Source organism: Pelophylax lessonae, assembly GCF_965119305.1.
Source record: "Pelophylax lessonae genome assembly, chromosome: 5".
In the NCBI taxonomy this organism is placed as follows: Eukaryota; Metazoa; Chordata; class Amphibia; order Anura; family Ranidae; genus Pelophylax; species Pelophylax lessonae.
Window position 1 is genome coordinate 491,179,555 of NC_138772.1, and position 22,363 is coordinate 491,201,917.

General features: G+C 42.7%; 1 protein-coding gene across 1 annotated transcript; it reads left to right on the forward strand.

The window, feature by feature from the left end:
* Window positions 1-5,467: 5,467 nt before the first annotated feature.
* Window positions 5,468-13,486, forward strand: DCSTAMP (dendrocyte expressed seven transmembrane protein; the record flags this gene model as incomplete). Its single annotated transcript, XM_082259159.1, has 3 exons — window positions 5,468-6,499; window positions 12,233-12,571; window positions 13,436-13,486. 3 exons carry the CDS (start codon window positions 5,468-5,470, stop codon window positions 13,484-13,486), a joined length of 1,422 nt encoding a protein of 473 aa, XP_082115285.1.
* Window positions 13,487-22,363: the final 8,877 nt, after the last annotated feature.

Genomic DNA, 22,363 nt, shown 5'->3' on the forward strand with positions numbered 1-22,363 from the left:
ATCCCCCCTCACATCAGAGACCCCCCACACAAAGCCCCCCTCACATCAGAGACCCCACACACAAAGCCCCCCTCACATCAGAGACCCCCACACAAAACACCCCTCACATCAGAGACCCCACACACAGAGCCCCCTTTCATCAGAGACCCCCCACACAAAGCCCCCCTTACATCAGAGACCCCCCAAACATCAGAGACCCCCCACACAAAGCCCCCCTAACATCAGAGATCCCCCCACACATCAGAGACCCCCCACACAAAGCCCCCCTAACATCAGAGATCCCCCTAACATCAGAGACCCCCACACAAAGCCCCCCTAACATCAGAGATCCCTCCACACATCAGAGACCCCCCACACAAAGCCCCCCTCACATCAGAGACCCCCCACACATAATCCCCCTCACATCAGAGACCCCACACACAGAGCCCCCTTTCATCACAGACCCCCCACACAAAGCCCCCCTTACATCAGAGACCCCCCCACACATCAGAGACCCCCCCCCACACAAAGCCCCCCTTACATCAGAGATCCCCCCACACAAAGCCCCCCTTACATCAGAGACCCCCCACACAAAGTCCCCCTTACATCAGAGACCCCCCCACACAAAGTTTCCCTTACATCAGAGACCCCCCACACAAAGCCCCCTTACATCAGAGACCCCCCCACACATCAGAGACCCCACACACAAAGCCCCCCTAACATCAGAGATTCCTCCACACATCAGAGACCCCCCACACAAAGCCCCCCTCACATCAGAGACCCCCACACATAATCCCCCTCACATCAGAGACCCCACACACAGAGCCCCCTTTCATCAGAGACCCCCCACACAAAGCCCCCCTTACATCAGAGACCCCCCACACATCAGAGACCCCCCCCACACAAAGCCCCCCTAACATCAGAGATCCCCCCACACAAAGCCCCCCTTACATCAGAGACCCCCCACACAAAGTCCCCCTTACATCAGAGACCCCCCACACAAAGCCCCCTTACATCAGAGACCCCCCCCCACACATCAGAGACCCCCCACACAAAGCCCCCCTAACATCAGAGATCCCCCACACATCAGAGACCCCCCACACAAAGCCCCCTCACATCAGAGACCCCCACACACAAAATCCCCCTCACATCAGAGACCCCACACACAGAACCCCCTTTCATCAGAGACCCCCCACACAAAGCCCCCCTAACATCAGAGATCCCCCCACACATCAGAGACCCCCCACACAAAGCCCCCCTTACATCAGAGACCCCCCACACAAAGCCCCCCTCACATCAGAGACCCCCACACAAAATCCCCCTCACATCAGAGACCCCACACAGAACCCCCTTTCATCAGAGACCCCCCACACAAAGCCCCCCTAACATCAGATATCCCCCCACACATCAGAGACCCCCACACAAAGCCCCCCTAACATCAGAGATCCCCCCACACAAAGCCCCCTTACATCAGAGACCCCCCACACAAAGTCCCCCTTACATCAGAGACCCCCCACACAAAGCCCCCTTACATCAGAGACCCCCCACACAAAGCCCCCCTAACATCAGAGATCCCCCACACATCAGAGACCCCACACACAAAGTCCCCCTCACATCAGAGACCCCCCCCACACAAAATCCCCCTCACATCAGAGACCCCACACACAGAGCCCCCTTTCATCAGAGACCCCCCACACAAAGCCCCCCTAACATCAGAGATCCCCCCACACATCAGAGACCCCCCACACAAAGCCCCCCTTACATCAGAGACCCCCCACACAAAGCCCCCCTTACATCAGAGACCCCCTTACATCAGAGAGCCCCCTTACATAACAGAACCCCACACAAAGCCCCCTTACATCAGAGCCCCCCACATCAGAGAGCCCCCCCTTACATCACAGACACCCCACAAAAAGCCCCCTTACATCAGAGCCCCCCCCACATCAGAGAGTCCCCCTTACATCACAGACCTCCCCCCACAAAAAGCCCCCTTACATCAGAGCCCCCCCACACAGAGCCCCCCACATCAGAGAGCCCCCCTCACACAGAGCCCCCCACATCAGAGACCCCCCTTACATTTTTTGAAGGAGACCTCACTTACCTCACGTTGTCTGCTCTGCAGCTTTTTTTATTTTTCTTTAAACTTCCCGCCCACACATCCCCGGGGATGTGTGGGCGGGGTAGGAGGAGGAGGAGAAGGGCGGGGCGAGGAGGAGCTGACGATCCCTGCAGGGAGGAGGGAATCTGTCACCGTGGTGGATCGGAGGCTGAGCTGTGTGTGATACACAGCTCGCCACAGACTGTCAGCACAGCACTGCAGTAGGTGAGGTGACCGAGGCACGGCGGGAGGTAAGCGGAGGCCGCGGCCTGTGTTAACCCTGTCCAGGCCGCGGTCGCCGCTTACCTCCCGCTGTGCCTGATCTTCTGCGAGCTGTGATGGCCGCACGGCGCCCTTGTTGCCCATGGCGCCCTGTGCGGCCGCACGGCTCGCACACCCCTAAGGCCGGCCCTGATTCTGGAAGAAAGCCTGATGGAGTCTGCAAAAGACCTGAGACTGGGACGGAGATTTATCTTCCAACAAGACAATGATCCAAAACATAAAGCAAAATCTACAATGGAATGGTTCACAAATAAACATATCCAGATGTTAGAATGGCCAAGTCAAAGTCCAGACCTGAATCCAATCGAAAATCTGTGGAAAGAACTGAAAATTGCTGTTCACGAACGCTCTCCATCCAACCTCACTGAACTCAAGCTGTTTTGCAAGGAGCAATGGGCAAAAATTTCAGTCTCTCGATGTGAAAAACTGATAGAGACATACCCCAAACGACTTACAGCTGTAATCGCAGCAAAAGGTGGCGCAACAAAGTATTAACTTAAGGGGGCTGAATAATTTTGCACGCCCAATTTTTCAGTTTTTTATTTGTTAAAAAAGTTTGAAATATCCAATACATTTCGTTCCACTTCATGATTGTATCCCACTTGTTGTTGATTCTTCAAAAAAAATAGTTTTATATCTTTATGTTTGAAGCCTGAAATGTGTCAAAAGGTCAAAGTTCAAGGGGGCCAAATACTTTAGCAATGCACTGTATATATATATATATATATATATATATATATATATATATATATATATATATACAGTATCTCACAAAAATGAGTACACCCCTCACATTTTTGTTAATATTTTATTATATCTTTTCATGTGCCAGCACTGAAGAAATGACATTTTGCTACAATGTAAAGTAGTGAGTGTACAGCTTGTATAACAGTGTAAATGTGCTGTCCTCTCAAAATAACTCAACACACGGCCATTAATGTCTAAACCACTGGCAACAAAAGTGAGTACACCCCTAAGTGAAAATGTTCAAATTGGGCCCAATTAGCAATTTTCCCTCCCCAATATCATGTGACTCGTTAGTGTTACAAGGTCTCAGGTGTGAATGTGGAGCAGGTGTGTTAAATTTGATGTTATCGCTCTTACTCTCTCATGCTGGTCACTGGGTGTTCAACATGGCACCTCATGTCAAAGAGCTCTCTGAGGATTTGAAAAAAAGAATTGTTGCTCTACATAAAGATGGCCTAGGGCTAGGCTATAAGAAGATTGCCAAGATCCTGAAACTGAGCTGAAGCACGGTGGCCAAGACCATACAGCGGTTTAATAGGACAGGTTCCACTCAGAACAGGCCTTGTCATGGTAGACCAAAGTAGTTGAGTGCACGTGCTCAGCGCTATATCCAGAGGTTGTCTTTTGGAAATAGACGTATGAGTGCTGCCAGCATTGCTGCAGAGGTTGAAGGGGTCAGCCTGTCAGTGCTCAGACCATACGCCGCACACTGCATCAAATTGGTCTGCATGGCTGTCGTCCCAGAAGGAAGTATTTTCTAAAGATGATGCACAAGAAAGCCTGCAAACAGTTAGCTGAAGACAAGCAGACTATGGACATAGATTACTGGAACCATATCCTGTGATCTTAAGAGACCAAGATAAACTTATTTTGTTCATAAGGTTTCAAGCGTGTGTGGCAGCAAGCAGGTAAGGAGTACAAAGACAAGTATGTCTTGCCTACAGTCAAGCATGGTGGTGGGAGTGTCATGGTCTGGGGCTGCATGAGTGCTGCCGGCACTGGGGAGCTACAGTTCATTGAGGGAACCATGAATGACAACATGTACTGTGATATATTGAAGCAGCGCATGATCCCCTCCCTTCAGAGACTGGGCTGCAGGGCAGTATTCCAACATGATAACGACCCCAAACACACCTCCAAGGCGACCAATGCCTTGCTAAAGAAGCCTGAGGGTAAAGGTGATGGACTGGCCAAGCATGTCTCTAGATCTAAATCCTATTGAGCATCTGTAGGGCATCCTAAAACAGAGAGTGGAGGAGCGCAAGGTCTCTAACATCCACCGGCTCCGTGATGTCATCATTGAGAAGTGGAAGAGGACTCCAGTGGGAACCTGTGAGGCTCTGGTGAACTCCATGACCAAGAAGGTTAAGGCAGTGCTGGAAAATAACGGTGGCCACACAAAATATTGGCACTTTGGGCCCAATTTGGACTTTTCACTTAGGGGTGTACTCACTTTTGTTGCCAGCAGTTTAGACATTAATGGCTGTGTGTTGAGTTATTTTGAGGGGACAGCAAATTTACACTGTTATACAAGCTGTACACTCACTACTTTACATTGTAGCAAAGTGTCATTTCTTCAGTGTTGTCACATGAAAAGATTTAATAAAATGTTTACAAAAATGTGAGGGGTGTACTCACTTTTGTGAGATACTGTGTATATATATATATATATATATATATATATATATATATATATATATATATATATATATTGTTTTTTTTTTTTTTTTTTTTTAATGAATTGGATATTTTACTACTTGGGCAATCTTTTTGAATGGTGTCTTCCAGGAGAATAGAACAATTATCTCATTTTTAATAGAGTGTGTCATGAAGGGATTATGTAATTTAATATTAGTATTATTTAAATAAAGTATTTTAGATATTTTTGAGTGTGGTTTACTTCCCACCCCCCCCCCCCTTTGCTTTTGACATATAATCGTAAATTCTTTGTGTATAAAAAACAACCTAAATTTCCTTTTGCGCAGAAATTAGGATATTTATATTAAGATCAGTTCAGCTTTAAAGCCCAAGTAACTTCCTTATATGCCACATATAGATGGGAATTTCTCAATGATTCATGTGTTTGTAGTGGCCACACGCCTTTCCTGTTTTTTATTTTTTTTGTTTTCTTTTAGTACAAGATGTAAAATAATACTTTGGCTTTGCAAACAATTCCCCAAACAATGAAGAGTATATTTTTGTTTGCCTTCATCCATGCGAGTTGTAAATTTCTGTCTCTAATTCTTGATTCTTCATCAGAAGAATTTTTTCCATTTTTGTAAAACCTTGAAGGACCCTGTTTTTTTATTTTTATTTTACTATCCTTTTTTTTTTTTTTTTTTTTTACCTTCAGGATTGATCATGTTTGCCAAAATCGTTAAAATGCTTTCTACCTGTGCCAAAATTTTTGTCTCAGGCAAAGAATGCGGATTCAGGAACAGAATATTATTTGGCTTACTTTGTCTCCTTCTTGGAATAACAGTGACCGGTTTTCTGATTTTGGTTTTGGTGCTATCGAAAGTTGGAATTGGACTGGTTAACTTAGGCATCACTTTTTCCTTTGGTATTTTAGTATTTGTTCTTGCCTGTGTTTCTAAGTCGGTGCGTTGTATGTGCATCTTGTTCCTCTTGGCATGTGGCATGAGAGAAGGCAGAAATGTACTCATCACCATTGGAACCAGCATAATTGTCTTTAATAACGTAAAAAATATCATGGGAAACCTAAAAATTGTGGCAGACAGCATCATTTGTAACCTGGAAGCCAAGCGCGTTTCTCTAAAAGTTGTACCTTTCGATTTTTACTCCAATTTACTTTCTACGATATATTTATATGCAAAACAAACATTTTACAACCCATTTGCCGATGTCGTCTCACTGTCTGATGATTTTCAATGTAAAATAAGGATTTCGGACCACAAACTTAATGCTTTGCTTAATGAAAAAAAAACACAGATGCAAACTTTGTCTTTGAGTGTTTCTTCACTGTTCGATACTATGACATTTGTTGGCCGCATAGCTTTTCTCATTGGAGGAATTGCCATCATCCTGGCTGGAACCTGGATCTTTTTTAAAAAATTCCTGATTCAAAACAAAGCCAATAATTCGTATATTACAAAGGCATTTGTGCAGTATGATGAGGAACAGAAAAGCCCCTCGCGTGTTCTGCCTCTCAGTAGGAAGGAGCAGAACAAGTACATCCAAATTCCCAGCCTAAGAACCTCAGATAAACAAAAGCTGAACGTGGCTCTATATTTCCTTCCCATCATGACAAATATTTTGATTTGGACTTTAATTTCATTTTTAGATTTTATGCTTTACTGGCTGATTCTTACTGTAAGGGAACACCTCAAAAGTTTGGACACGGCTGTAGTCCCAATAGCCATGACCTTTTCTGTAAGTATTCACACCAGAAGTATCATATTAAAAGTAATAGTTGTGTTTTTTTTTTATATTTTTATGTTTTTTTTATGTTTTATATGTTTTTATTTTTTTTTTTATATATTTTAATAATTGTTTATATAATCAGTTTATCAATGTATGATGAAAAAAAACTTGGCTTCTAGGTCTTGTTTGTCATTTAGGATACAGTATATGCACATGGGCAGTTATATTTAACTGTTACATGTGCATACTCTACTCTCTGCTTAATAGTTCTATACAGTGAATGTGTTTTACTGCTCCTTTTATCTCTGCGCACATTAGCCAGCTCGGAAATCATAGGCTATTGAACTCAATCTGGATTATATATGAACGGTTTTTCCTTTTTCTATAAGCAGGAATAGCAGTTCACACTGATGTGGGCAGCCTTCTGCATCAGTCACATCCTAGTAAAAGTGCTGTGATTAGTGGACAAGGGACTCCAGAATACTAAAGTACATGTAAATCCTGAATGAAGGACATTACTTTACTTACTAAGGCACTGTGTATTATAATCAATTGCCATTCTTAAAATAAAATACACAATTTTTCATTTTTTAAAATGTATTTTTAGTTCCATTTAAGTGGTTCTGACTAGTGATCGACCGGTTATCGGCAACTTTGCCCGATATATCGGAATCGACCTTTTGATTTACCGATATTGCTGATATTTTGGGAAAGTGCTGTACCTGAGTGATGCCTGTAGCTAGAGGCATCACCCCGGTACCGGTGTCCATAGCCGATGGTCGGCTGTCTTGTAATGACAACCGATGCTGCTGAGAAGCTACTCAGCTGTCATTACAAGGAGCGGGAGGGGACTTCTCCCCCCTCCCGCCGCCTTTCGAGGCTTGCCTGGGTTTCCTGTCCCACCGGGAGACCCGGGCCTCCTACCTTCACCGCCACCGTCTGACCGGGTCTCCATCTGCACCGCCGCCATCTGACCGGGTCTCCATTTCTTTGAATTCGGCGCCGACGAGTACCCGGAAGTGATGTCATGACATCACTTCCGGGTACTGGCGGCGCCGAATTCAAAAAACATACAGCATTCAAAACAGCCAAACTTGGCGTTTTGATTGATTTTAAGTGCAGAGGAGGGGTTTGGGGTTTTTAGACCCCCAGATCCCTCCACCACAGTGCCTGTAGACATTAAAAAAAAACAAAATGTCCGAAAATATCGGCCAATATCAGCTGATACTGATGACCAAAATATCGGTATCAGCGGTAAAAAAACAATATTGGTTGATCAATAGTTCTGACCTCCTGCAGCCTTTTTGCAGCCACTTCCTGTCTACATATACCCAAGCGACGGCTGCATAGCATTTCTCAGGGTGGGTTTCCTTATGGTGACAACAGCAGAACATACCCACCAGTCTAAAAATATTAGTTAAAGCACAGAAAACTCAAATGTAAATATTTTATGCTACATTTTTCCTTAAATACATTTCCATACATTATTTTAAACTGACTTGCAATGTGTCCCTGAACTTCCTAACAAGTTTAACTTCTTCAGGAAGAGTCAATTCCCTGTTATAGCCCTCTCCACTTCTAGGGGTGTCTAATTATTGTCTGTGCTGACCCATCTCTTCCACCCCTCTCCTTGCCTCCATTTTTAACCCTCTGCATAGCTACTGGGGGAGGAATTAGGAGAATACTACAGAGTGTTACTGGCACATGGGGGTTGATTTACTAAAGGCAAATAGACTCTGCACTTTGCAAAGTTGCTCTAGAGCTTAGTAAATGAGCAGAAGCTCTGGTGACTTCCATCATCCAATCATGTACAAGCAAAAGTACTGTTTTTTATTTATTTTTTTTCCTTGCATGTAATTGGGTATTCTTTGCAAAGTGAAGCATCCCCTAATTTACTAAGCTCTGGAGCAACTATACTTGCAGAGTGAAACAGTCTGGTTGCCTTTAGTAAATCAACCCCATGGTCTCTTTTAGCTGCTGAATGCTTTAGTACATGAGGTCATAGTTTTTGCAATTAGTAATACCAAAGTTATAATTACTAAAAGCTTAATAAGCAAGTCTTTTTATTATATTGATCCAGGGAATTGATTTGAATGCCCTTCATGGGCCAGAAAGATTTTCCCCCATCAAGGTATTTGAGGCCTAATAGGGTCACTAAATCCAATTAAGAGTTTCTGTAGACTGGATAGATTGGTTTGCACATGTTTAGGCAAAAAATCACGTTCACACCCTTATTAAGATTTATATATACAGGTGTATCTCATAAAATTAGAATATCATCAAAAAAAGTTAATTTATTTCAGTAATTCAATTAAAAAAGTGAAACTAATATTTTATATAGATGTGTTACACACAGGGTGATATATTTCAAGAATTTCTTTCTTTTAACTTTGATGATTATAGCTTACAGCTAGTGAAAACCCAAAATTCAGTATCTCAGAAAATTAGAATATTACACATGGCCAATAAAAAAAAAAAAAAGGATTTTTAATACATAAATATTGGCTAACTGAAAAGTATGTCCATGTACAGTATAGTATGCACTCAATACTTGGTCGGAGATTTTTTTGAATGAATTACTGCATCAATGGAGTCGATTAGCCTGTGTTATGGAAGCCCAGGTTGCTATGATAGCAGCCTTAAGCTTGTCTGCATTGTTAGGTCTGGTGTCTCTCATCTTCATCCTGACAATACCCCACAGATTCTCTATGAGGTTTAGGTCAGACGAGTTTGTACAGTGGTACCATGATAATTACACCAGGTATTGGTACTTTTGGCAGTGTGGGCAGGTGCCAAGTCCTGCTGGAAAATGAAATCAGCATCTCCATAAAGCTGGTCAGCAGAGGGAAGCATGAAGTGCTCTAGCATTTCCTGGCAGAGGGCTGTGCTGATTTTGGACTTGATAAAACATAGTGGACCAACACCAGCAGATGACATGGCTCCCCAAATCATCACTGTGAAAACCTCACACTGGACCTCATGAAACTTGGATTCTGTACCTCTCTACTCTTCCTCCAGACCCTGAGACCTTGATTTCCAAGTGAAATGCAACATTTCCCACAGTCAGTGATGATTTGGGGAGCCATGCCAACTGGTGTTGCTCCACTGTGTTTTATCAAGTCCAAAGTCAGAGCAGCCCTCTAGCAGGAAATTCTAGAGCACTTCATGCTTCCCTCTGCTGACCAGCTTTATGGAGATGCTGATTTCATTTTACAGCAAGACTTGGCACCGCCCACACTGCCAAAAGTACCAATACCTGGTTCAATGATAATTATGTCACTGGTCTTGATTGGCCAGCTAACTCGCCTGACCTAAACCCTATAGAGAATCTGTGGGGTATTGTCAAGATTAAGATGAGACAACAGAGCCAACAATGCAGACGAGCTGAAGGCCTCTATCAAAGCAACCTTGGCTTCCATAACACCTCAGCAGTGCCACAGGCTGATCGCCTCCATGCCACGCCACAATGATGCAATAATTCATGCAAAAGGAGCTCCGACAAAGTATTAAATGCATACTATACTGTACATGGACATACTTTTCAGTAAGCCAACATTTCTGTATTAAAAATCCTTTTTCTTTATTTGCCCTATGTAATATTCCAATTTTCTGAGATGCTGAATTTTGGGTTTTCACTAGCTGTAAGCCATAATCATCAAAATTAAAAGAAAGAAATGCTTAAAATATATCACTCTGTGTATAACGCATCTATCTATATAAAATATATGAGTTTCACTTTTTGAATTTAATTTTTGAAATAAATTACCTGTAGCACTGCCCCCTTGAGGGTTGCTGGTAATTGTATGTTCTTCTGTGCCACTTTAACCCTGTGAACCGTCCAGCTCTCCTGACACTCTAGGTTCAAACATGTTGTGTATAACTTTAAATTACACACTGTGCAAATAGATTTTAACTCCTTAATTCAGCTTTACCCAAGGAAGAGACTTGAAAAGAGTATTATTCAACTAGGCACTGGATAAACAGCCAGGGCTCAGTTGAAATAACACTAAAGAACAGTAAATAACCAATCATAATTACAAGTAAATACACCAAATATACACAGTATCTTGCAGTAAGTGAATGAATCTCTCAGAAAGCTATAAATTGCTATAAGAAACGCTTCTACTAAACCCCGGGCCAGCCTATTATACCTGTATCTTAATAAGAGATGAGGTAATCTAGATACCAGTAACGTGTCCCCTTTAAGAGCAATGATAAAGCAATGTTCAACTTGCAAGGCCTTGCTAAGATCTTCACCGGAAGTTGGAGCTCAAAGAACAAATGATTCCCCAGTGTAGCACAGTGTGAAACAGGCAATGCAGAATAGCTGGTTCTGATTATCAACGATCCAGTAACTGATCCAAGTGTAGAGTGTCTGTATTCAGTGTCTAAAAGAAACTGTAGCAATTGGTAACTGGATTCTGAGCAGGCGCTCTCTCACCTATCCTGATGTCCTTCTTATGAGTCCTGGAAGAAAAGGCAGCAGCAGTAACTCTCCATGCTGTGAGTCACTGAGATGGCTGCGCTCTGCTTTCTCAGTGACTCCACTTGATCAGTGATCCTGCAGAGATGTTAAGGATGCAGCAATGGTCATCCGTTCCGCCTGGACTGAGTCTGCAGACAGCTGGGTAGTGTGCAGTAGGCCACAGTCTGCTCCCTCTGCGGCAAACTGATGCACACATGATGGATCCCGGGAAGCAAGAGAGCATGGGCCTGTTCAGCAGACCCCCTTATAGTCTCTCCCACAATTCTCTCCTGGAGCCCAGGGCTTGCTGGGAAGTACAGATCTTAAACAGTTCAGGAGTGCAGTAATATCCTTGTAGAAGACTACAGTTCCCACAATGCCTTTCTTCCAGTCTCAAGACTATGATGCAGGAAACCTGAGACCAACACTAGGGGTTCATAGAGAAGGTCTGAGAGCAGAAAGTAAGTCTGCAGTGTCAGATAATGGTAGTCCGCTCCCGGCTACATAACTTTTTGATGATATTCTAATCTTATGAGATGCACCTATCAGTCTATTTAAAAATACTTTTATATTATACTACATAAGAATTATACCCTGTTGGAAATAGCAGATATATATAGATAGAATATAGCATGCAGGTCTACACACTAGCCACAATTTTCACAAACAGTTATGCTTCTTTGTTCTTGGGACCAGGTAAAGAAAGACCTTTGTAGATTACAAACTGAGCTCACACAGGGATAAGGACTGCCGAAGCTCTGACCCAGTGTCTGGGCACATAGCAATGTGCCATGGAATAGGGGGAGTAAAATACTTACCTAAATGTTTACCCATTCCCCTAAATGCCCTGTATGTCTCTTGGCTCTCACCAGCTGAATGGAACATCGTGAGAGCAATATATGGTAAGGGTAGGAGCTAAATTACCCTTTTACTTTTTCCCTGCATGGTTGAAGGAATGGGTCACTTTAATGGCCTGTGTTGATGGGCTTTTGTTTGTGTCAGAGCTGATTTTTGTTAATGTCACAATTGCTTTTGTACTAAGTCAAAGATGATAACAAAAGGAGATTAAAGGAGGTTTTTGAAGCTTACAAGAAGGTCAAATGAGCCTGTCAATGATCTCAGAAGCCTCTCAAATTCAAGTAGAATGTACCTTAAAACAAACTGTATTTGCCCATTAACACTAGCCCAAAGCCTGTCAACACAAGTCCTAACAATGATGTAAAGTGTGAAAAATATTATTTATACTTAATTGTCCTTTTTTGTTCCTATCTTAAAAGCACACTCGTGTGGACCTCAATGACTTGTTCAATTTAAGAAGGGCGGACGCACACCACAACGCCATGAATATCACTCTGTTTGAACCTCAGTGTGCCCCGAATCCAGAACTCTCCCTTACTGCCTCATGGATCCCACTGACCATATTAATTGGTGTACTAGTCTTCTTTGGTTTATTCTCCACTTTCCTGATACAAATGAAATTATTAGTGATGGCCTCCTTCTACCCATCAAAAGAGTTTGAGAGAGTACATTACCTTCATCAGAAGATACTGGAGGAAAGGGCACAGGAAACACTGGCCAGCAAATTAAATCAAACTCTCAGGAACATTCTGGCACAGGTAAGATAAAACTAATACAATGTTCAGGGATTTGGGTACTTTTTAAATGACAGAACACATCTTGGCTAAAGCATATAAAATAGTTAGAGATTGAAACAAGTATGCAGATGAGGAATTTTGACTAAACTGATTTTTGAACTTGCATACTAGTTTTAGGTCAACTCAGTATAAAAAGTATTAGTGGAAAAGGCAATAAAACCACCATACCCATTATTAAGTCCAAAAATATTTTTTATTACTCCATGTTGGAGTAAACTAATATAAAATATTCAATGCGTTTTGGGGGCTTTGGGCTTCTCCATCTGCAGGGCTTAAAAGCTGGAATGGTAGAACTCCCCCCAACTCCTGTTTTTTAAGCCATCAGCAAGGGTGAGCCTCTTATCCCCCCAAACGCATTGGCCATTTTATGTTAACCCCATATGATGACAATAATCTTCCTGGACGCTACAACAATTGGAGTTGTGCTGTTATTGTAATCTTGAACTACATTTCGGGTGCCCTTGGTAGTCCCTTGGTTTGCAGGAACAGCCTAACCAGAGCCAGGGAGCTTGTGAAATCAAACTTAGCGGTGTTGGACTCCAGAGTCAGAAGATCCAGAAATTCATTGCTCTGTCTTTAGAAAGTATTGAAGTCAGTGGATCAACACAACAGCCATAACTCTTGCATTTTCAGCAGGGATTGCTATATGTTTTGGGGTCCAGGGTTTTATATCAGTTTCCACCGATGAAGTTACATAGGCAAGCCACACTACATAGCAGGCAATCCCTTGTTGAAAAATCTCAGTACTCTAAAAAGTTTAAAAGTATTCTCTTTAATCAAGATGTTTACTGATAAAAAAATATATAAATGTATTCTTTTTTACAGGTTAATTTCTGGTTCCCAATTTTAACAAGGAAACATTATGTGAACAGCTAATGAACTGAAACTATACAGCAACTGTGGTTTAGTTTAAAATGAAACTGTGGTCACTGATATTACAGTATGTCTTGGCCGATTCTACTACCACTTTGATCGAAAACAATATTCAAGGCTTTGATGTTGAATGTCACTGTGGACTGCTATCAATCAAATGTTCCAGAGCATTTTAAAAAAATCACCTTGGGTCATTATAATAAACTTCTTTTTTCAGCAAGGGGAGTTATGTAAAGTACAGGTATGCGCCACATTGGGATACGTTATTTCTTGTTCACATGTGCATAAAAACTTATGAAACTCATGTGCATTCATACATGTTTAGATTATTTTTTTAAAGGGTTTTTGTGTACATTGATGGATGTGTGTGTTTTTTTTTTTCTGTTTCCTGGTTCCTTCATCATATTACTACTTTTACTTGTATTGCATTTATGTGCATTTTACATGCTTTTATGTGAATTGTGGAAAATTGCATATGTGGTGAACATACCTTGTGCTTGGACAGGAGTTATCCTTGCACCTAAAGAGTACAATAACCATTCTATTATACAAATACAAAACATTTCTTTATAGATGCGAAATCAATGTGCTGTGGCCAAATAATAAGCATAAAAACTAATCAAAGAAAAATCTGCAGCTACCTCATAAATAATAAAAATGCAAGGCCAAAACAGTAGCAAAGGAGCGCCTATTTAACCCATGCAAATAAAAACATGTGAACGCCATACCTAAAATATACAAACCATCTATCATAAAGCATAGGCCAAAACATATCTAAGTCCATGAAAATATCCAAGCGTGAAAACGACACTGGGAACTCGCCCTATGAATTACTTCATCAGGGGCTTTCTCCCTAAGGAAGTCATCCCTAATGAAGTCATTCAGACAAAACTCATACATATGGGGTGAGACCCCATTGTTATCATCATGTGTAGATGTTCTTGAGCTATGGGAGTGCCTTGAACAAAGTCCCGCTGCTCACATGTGAGCCAGCAAAGCTGGACATTCCAAGCTGTGTGATCTCTAACTAAGGCGGGGTGCACGCTCTGTCACTGCTGCAGAAACTCAGATAAATGAAGGAATCGAATGGCTGCCCTCCCACAGATGATGCAATTTAGCTTGATTCAAAAATCAATAAAAGCAATGATAGTTGAGCATACAGACAGGGGAAGAAAAGATTGGCATGTTTCACACGATAAACATGCTATATCAAAACCACATTTATCAACTTTTTCCTCTCCTGTCTGTATGCTCATCTATTAATGCTTTTTTGGGTATTTGAAAACGCTCAATTGCATCTTCTGCGGGAGTGCAGCCATCGGATTATTTCATTTATCTATGAGAGTGCTTTTTTTGTGGTGCTGGATTGTGAGTCCAAAGGGTTTTGTGGGATCTATGAAATGCTGACGATATTTCTGCCTATGTGAGTGTAACCTTTTAATTTTTAATGTCATTTTGTTTAAGTGGTACGGGATATGGGATTTCCATCTTGATGTATCAATCTGTGATTCGGATTTGTATGTGAAGATCGCAGCCTGACGTGGATTATTCAAACGCTTTTTCAGAGCTTCCATTAGTCTTGGGGGGTCAGTTGTGATGGTGGTGAGCTGCTCTCCTATGGGATTAATCACTGGGTGTTTTTGATTTCCACTTTCTCAGCACAATGGTGGAAGGAAGATTCTCATTTATATCTTGGGTGTCCAATGGTCTTTTAGATTTTTATGGACCATACTTTATTCATCATGAAAGCTTTGTATATTTTCTGGTATGATAGTCACATATTTATATTTGCACAGATTTAAATAGGCACTCCTTTGCTATTGGTTTGGCATTTCATATTTCTTCATAGATACTCAGAAAGCCACAGGCACTATGCCTTTGCTCACAGAGCAAGAAAAATACGCCACAGCTGTAGTGGGTAAAAGTAACTGGTATCTCTTGTAGAACATATCCTTTCCAAGCACAGCTGAAAGGTTTTTAAAGTTAGTCGGTGATGGAATCAGACAAGTTAACTTTCGGTGGACATGACGTCAAAAGTGACTATGTCACGTAAGAGAAAAAAAAGAGAAATACCTGCAAAGACACTATTGTAGACATATCACTTGCACTACCAACATGGCTAAACTATGCTCTATTGGTAAATAATCATGCTGAGAAAACTGATATTTCTGGCAGTGTTGATCTCCTGCATTGGGCTCAATGGTTCCTCCTGCTGACCTCCATGTCACTACAGGGAAAAGTAGTCATGTGGAGGTCAGCCAGAGAAACCACTGAACATGGCAGAGGACACAAGTGATTGACACTTATAGAAGTTTCTTAGACTCCAGCAGGTGAGTGGAGCTCATAGACGTGGCAACTGGAGAAGTACTGTATAGCTTTTCATTTTTTTACAGCTTTGTAAAAGTCTTTTTAACCCAAAAGTAGATGATCTTGCGCTAGTTTTTTTATATTACCCGGGAATGTAAGCTACATCCCCCTTCACTTCTGCAACGCAGTTTCACTATTCCTATTAGAGCCATTTCAGTGTTAAATAAACACGCAATGCAATGAAAGAATGTGAGACTTCCTAAAAGCTCTGCAGCAGGATAGGGGAACATTGCTGTCCATGGGAGATATAAGATAGCAGTCGATTAACACTGGAATCTCTACAGAAGAGAAATAATCACTAGCGAGTGGACTCAACCTTTAAACCCTGGGGTCAGTTTAGGCAGGGTTCAGCAGACCTCCCCTGAAGCTGGCCACTGGGAGATCACGTGACTGGATGGTATTACCCTCAGAATAGGTAAGTATAAGCATCTTCCTTTCACAGGGTAGTTAAGATAGAATTTAGAAGGGGGTGGATTAGGGTTTAGGCAAAAGCCCCGTACATGGGCTGAATACTGCCCGACATCATCCGGTTAAAATATAAAAATGTCCGACATTCGACCCGTGTGTGTGCCAGCTGGTTCGACAACTTCTGTCGGATGTGCATGCTGGAAAACCTGCAGCCGTCCGACTCCGGCTCAGCGCTCTCAGCCAATGGCTGACAGTTAATAGTGAGTACCAAATAATAGCATGTACCAGGCTTTAGTTAGGAATAGCCTGGAATTCTACTTTAGGTTTAAATTGTCGAAAGGTCAGGGGATATTACATGTCAATATATCATAGAATGGCTCAGTATCCAACCTCTTCTGCTTCATCGCTCTAGCAACATGGCAGTGGGTGGTTTAAGAAAAATAGAATACTCACCATAACCATACATCGGAAGGATCTTTTCCTATAAAGTGGTATTAAACCCAAAATCAAAAACGTAATATATTGCAGTTTACCAATCCTTTAATGTGGTGGCTGCCTTAGTTTTCTTTTTCCCTTTATTTTCCCTTTTCTCCTTTCATTTTTACCTGGTGATTCGGCCAGTAACACACTTCCTGTCTCAGGGTGGTCTCCAGACCTTTAGACGGCAGCATTGACAATCCGGGCAGAAGGTGGTGTTAAATGCACTAGCAGATTTTGACTAACAAATAAAATCTGAACAATTTATAAGCAGTTACAGTAACAGTTTTTCTCCGTTTGGGATAAAAGTAAAAAAATAAAAGCTTAGCATTGTAAGCATCCTTGTCAGTGGTAAATTATTTGTCTCAATACTCGTGGCTGATATATTTGCAGGGGGGGCTTGTTCTGTTTAAGGAAGTTTAAAAATAACAGACTTACTGGCTAGATCACAGGGTGAAAATAAAGGGAAAAAAAGCCTAAAAAAATAAAATGAATGCAGCTACCACATTTAAAGTTCTGTAAGCTGCAGTAAAATATATTTCTGTTTATGGGATAATACCTCTTTAATGCCGCTTTTTAATTTTTACCCATAGTTAAGCCTATAATATGGCTAAACTGTAGGTAAAATTAATATTTCCTAAACCTGCACGGTTTAGGAGATATTCACCCTGCATGCAGCCGCTGACACCATCGGCGCATGCGCTCTGAAGGTCCGGTGTATCTTGCCGTACCTTCAGAGCTCCTTGCTGGCTCCTCGCCAGAAAGTGAACTCCCGCGCGTGACATCATCGCGGCTCCGGCCACTCACAGTGCCGGAGCCGCCAAACCCAGAAGAGATTCCGAGGGAACATGTCAGCTTCCTCAGCGGTGTCCGGGCGAGCGCGTGGGGGCTTCGTTCTAAGATAAGTATTTCGATGCATACTAGCACATTATGTCATTGTCCTCCAGGGTTTCTTTTTATTTTACACACGGGATACAACCACTTTAAGCCTATTTACCCATATATTTATTTTTACATACACTGTGCCGTAGGAAATATAAATTGGCGTGTCACTGTGTGTAAGGGTTACTGTGCTACTGATAGAAGTTCTTACACCCACACCAGATGTGACACGCTCACCTACACTTCCTCTTTTGTAAAACGGAGCACATGCTGATTCAAGGACTTTGGACTACATAAAGAGGAACTAGAGTATTCTCTTTTTATTCATGATTTATATAAAATGGAATTGGTGTATTGTGAAAAAATAAAGTAATAAAATGGTATCACATGTTAATGTTTTTAAAATCATAGTTTTCCTTATAGTTTTAATTATACAAAATATATTGTATATGCATGGAGGGAGCAAAATCTGTTCAATACATATGCATGCAATGCTTCTTGTATAGTATTTGCGCAGTGAGCAAATAAAACTACTCCTCTCGCACTTTCTTGACTAGGATTCAGGGCTCCCTTTAGTCCTGGTATTAAATGAGAGGCTTGGCTGCGACTCAGGGTAAGACCTTAAAGAGGAGCTCCAGGCTGCATATGAAAAAATGAAAAGTCAGCAGCTACAAATAATGTAGCTGCTGACTTTTAATATTAGGACACTTACCTGTCCATGCATCCAGCAGTGTCTTCACCCAAGCAGATTTTTCAATTGACTCTCTGGTGCTGCGGCCGCCATCTTTCAGCTTCACAGCCGTTTCCCTACTGCACATGTGCGAAGTGTTCTGCGCCATGTGAATGGCCCGGTGGCGCGGGAAGAAGGAGGGGGCTGAAATTCTGGATGAGTTCACCGCGGCAAAGTCAGCCAGAAGTAGGAGCAGGTACCTGTCAAAACCAGGTACCCGCTCCCCGCTCCCCCCCGAAAGGTGCCAAATGTGGCAGCGGAGGGGGGAGGAGGAAAATAAGCAGAGCTTCCCCTTTCAGGTGGAGCTCTGCTTTAATGCAGGCAGTGCTGCTGATTGTCTGTGTGACATGAGTCACTTTGGCTGGGGGGGCTTGTGGAACCCAGATTGCTTTAGGGAGGTTGGGAGACTACTTGTCCAGCTTCCCCAGCCCCTCTTATGTGTAAGTCATCCTGTGTCTATTAGGGGCACAGGGTGACCAAGAACCCCAGTCGGGTCTGCACTAATCAGACTCACTGTACAACCACACTGGACTCAGCCTTTCGTGTTACCCCGGTTATCCTGGGTTCTATATGTGTGGTTTGTGTTGGGGGAATGAGGGGCTCTTTCACTTGGGACTGTAATATTTCTGAATAGTGTCCCTCAGGAAATACATAAAGATATATTGCAGATTGCTAGGATATTGCATAAAGTGTTTTCATAGACCCTTGCTAGTGGGGTGGGGGTTTGTTATCGTTGAATACCTGCATTCCATGTTCTATTGGTCATGTCTGCCTTGAGTAAGCTTATTATGTGATGTGTATGTTTGTGTGGATTGGCTAAGGGGGAGGGGTTGTCAGAGTGTATATCTCCTTCTGCTTTGTGTTTCAATAAACAGTTTGATTCTGGTTTGACTCCAAAACTTGTACTGTCGTGTTCTTGGGGTAACTATAGCCAGATCCCGTGTTCCAGACCTTAGGAAGCAGATTCTTGGTGTCCGGATTCCGTCACAGTCTGAACCTGCCAGAGAACTCCAGGCCCCATAGTGGTCAAGTGGACTGCTATGGCTATTGTTATTTACTGGTGACCAGCTTCTGTCAGTGCCAGCTTTGCAACAATCCTTCCTGCTCTGTGCAGTTGGTTTTGCACAGAGCAGCCCCGATCCTCCTCTTCTGGGGTCCCCTACGGGCAATCCTGGCCCCTCCATCTCGCTGAGTGCCCACTATAGCAAGCTTCTTGCTATGGGGACACTCTTCTTGTAGGCTCGCTCCCGAAACGCACAGATCGTGGCTCGGTCCCACCTCCCGCTCCCTCCTCACTAGCTGTGATTGACAGCAGCAGAAGCCAATGAGATGTTAGAGATGCTCAACTCTCGTGCACATCACTAGATCGAGAATAAGGGAGGGGGGGCTTAAGTTATATAGACTGTATTAAGCTAAAAAAACACTTCTGCCTTTACAACCACTTAATGGTATAACTAAAAGGCAAAACTTTTTTTTTTTGCTTTGAACAGAGAGAGGAATTAGAAGATCTAAAACCTTCTAGAGGTCTAGTGGTTAAGAGGGAGTGGTTGGGAGGTGGTAAAAACACGGTTAATCAGGACAGTTTTACCGCCTTACCCCCACATTTGCCAGCGTAAACTAGGCCTTACTATGCCCACGGGGTTGATGCAATATACATGCAAAATCCAAAGTTTTATTGCTCTACAATTCTGCACAATTCTCAAGAAATATTAAATAAGAAAAGGAATCATACAATTGTAAAAACTAAAACATATTTAAATTTTACACTCTTTAATACATTATAGTGTTTATTGGTGTTATAAAATGAAAGAGAACATTAACATAAAATTAGACACAAAGAATTAGCTTGGTTTTATAAGCTCTGCGCATTGTAACATCGGTTATATTGTTAAAATCCACTTTGCAGATCTGTGATTAACGTATTCATGTTCTGCATGGGATAACTGGTCCCCGCCACGTCTACTGAAATTGAATCACTTCACACAGCTCCATCGGGCTGATCTGGAAAAGCAATCTGCAAAGTGTAGTATCCTGTAGTTCAGGGGTTTCAAACTGCGGCCCTCCAGATGTTACAGAACTACAAGTCCCATCATGCCTCTGCCTTTGGGAGTCATGCTTGTAACTGTCAGCTGTGCAATGCCTCATGGGACTTGTAGTTTGTAAACAGCTGGAGGGCCGCAGTGTAGCTAAAATAATTTATTTTGCTGTGTGAAGATAGTACATTTTGCACATGACCAATAACCATACATACAGTAGCGGCCCATCCATTAGGGGTGCAGGGGCGCCCCCCTCCCTATGCATGCATCTGGCCCCTTAATCTACATGCAGGTCGCCGGATGCATGGATTCTAATGGGGGATTTTTTTTTGAAGTGAGGCAGAGGCTCTAATAGGCTTAAAAAAAAAAGGGTGGGCTCGGGGCGTAGAACACTGCACCCTGAGCCTACGAAGTTGTGTGGCAATATTGAATGACTATTCACTATTGTCACACGGATTCTCCTCCTGGCCAATGAGGAAGTGGGTTCTGAGACCCGTTTCCTGATTGGCCAGAAGGAGAAGGAGGAGGAGGAAGGAGATGCAGGGGAAGCCTGACCAATGAAGGGAGACACAAAGGGAGACTGAGGGGGAAATGTCATTCCAGAGGCAGCACAGGGTGAGTGCGACCGGGGGGGGGGGGGGGTATTGTGTGCGGTGCGGGCTGGAGCTGGGGTGGTCCATGGTCAGGTCCGCCTGTCATCCCCCCCGATCCATGGAGCACCAGCCGTCACTGCATACATACATGAATCATCACACAGCCAGACAACAAGATCGCACCTCCATCCCTACTCTACAGCTTCTCTATGATTTGCAGTATGTAGTTACCCTCTTTGTTTAAGGCTTTGTGAACATTAATGTTTATTAGATGCTTACGGTGCCATCTTTTGATGATCAAAAACAGAATAAAAGTAGATAAGTACAAAAAGTATGGCGTGGTTCACAGACACTGTGTACAGAGTAGATCCAAGGGGCTCTGTACCTTGTGATCACTGTGATGAGTTATTCATGCCTTACTTCTAAATCAGAGACAGCAAATGTGGGTTTGTTTTTAACCCTTTCGCTCACTCCCCTCCTCTCTGTATATCTAACCTCCATGCCGTCTCTGGAGTGACCTGCATATTAACCCTTCACCCTTCATCCTGTACATCTGTACATTGACCCTTCACCTCCTCCCTCTGTGTATGACCTATACATTTATTGTGGTTGTAAAGACAGAAGCTTTTTTTATCTTAATGCATTCTATGCATTAGGATAAAAAGCCTTCTGTGTGCAGCAGCCCCCCCTCAGCCCCCCTAATACTTACCTGAGGTCCATCTAGACCCAGTGATGTTGCAAGAGAGCTGTCCGGAACTCCCCTCCTCATTGGCTGAGACAACAGCACTGTTGTCAATCAAAGCCAGTCAGCCAATGAGGAAAGAAACGAGGTGGGGCTAGGCTGTGGCTCTGTGTCTGAATGGACAAAGGGAGCTGTGACTCGACTTGGGTGCCCCCATAGCAAGCTGCTTGCTGTGGGGGCACTCAACAGGGGGGTGGTGGGGGTCCTGTGCAGCCCCATGTATACCACACACACAAATGCATCATGCATCCTTTAAAAAAAAATCTTTAATGTATGTACTGTATATGTATTTTATATCAGAAAAAATATGTTTTAGAGTGTCAAGCTTAAAACTTTCATCCTAGTTTTGGATAAAATGGGGAAGGATTAGAACTCTTGTCTGGTTTTCACTTCTACTTTATTCCTATCCTGCTAATAAAAGTAAGGGGGGCCGTCTGAAACAGCAATAAAAATCAAACAGTGATTCTAGCCTTCTTCTATTCTACAATATAAAATCTATTAGTGTTGCTGTTTCAGAGCTCTTCTTACTTCCTCTTAGTAAAATGTTGTTGGCAGGACAGCAGAAAAACCTGGCAAAGGTTCTAATCCATCTATTAAAAAAAGAAAAAAAAAATTTTTTTGGGTTGACACTTAAACATTTCTAGA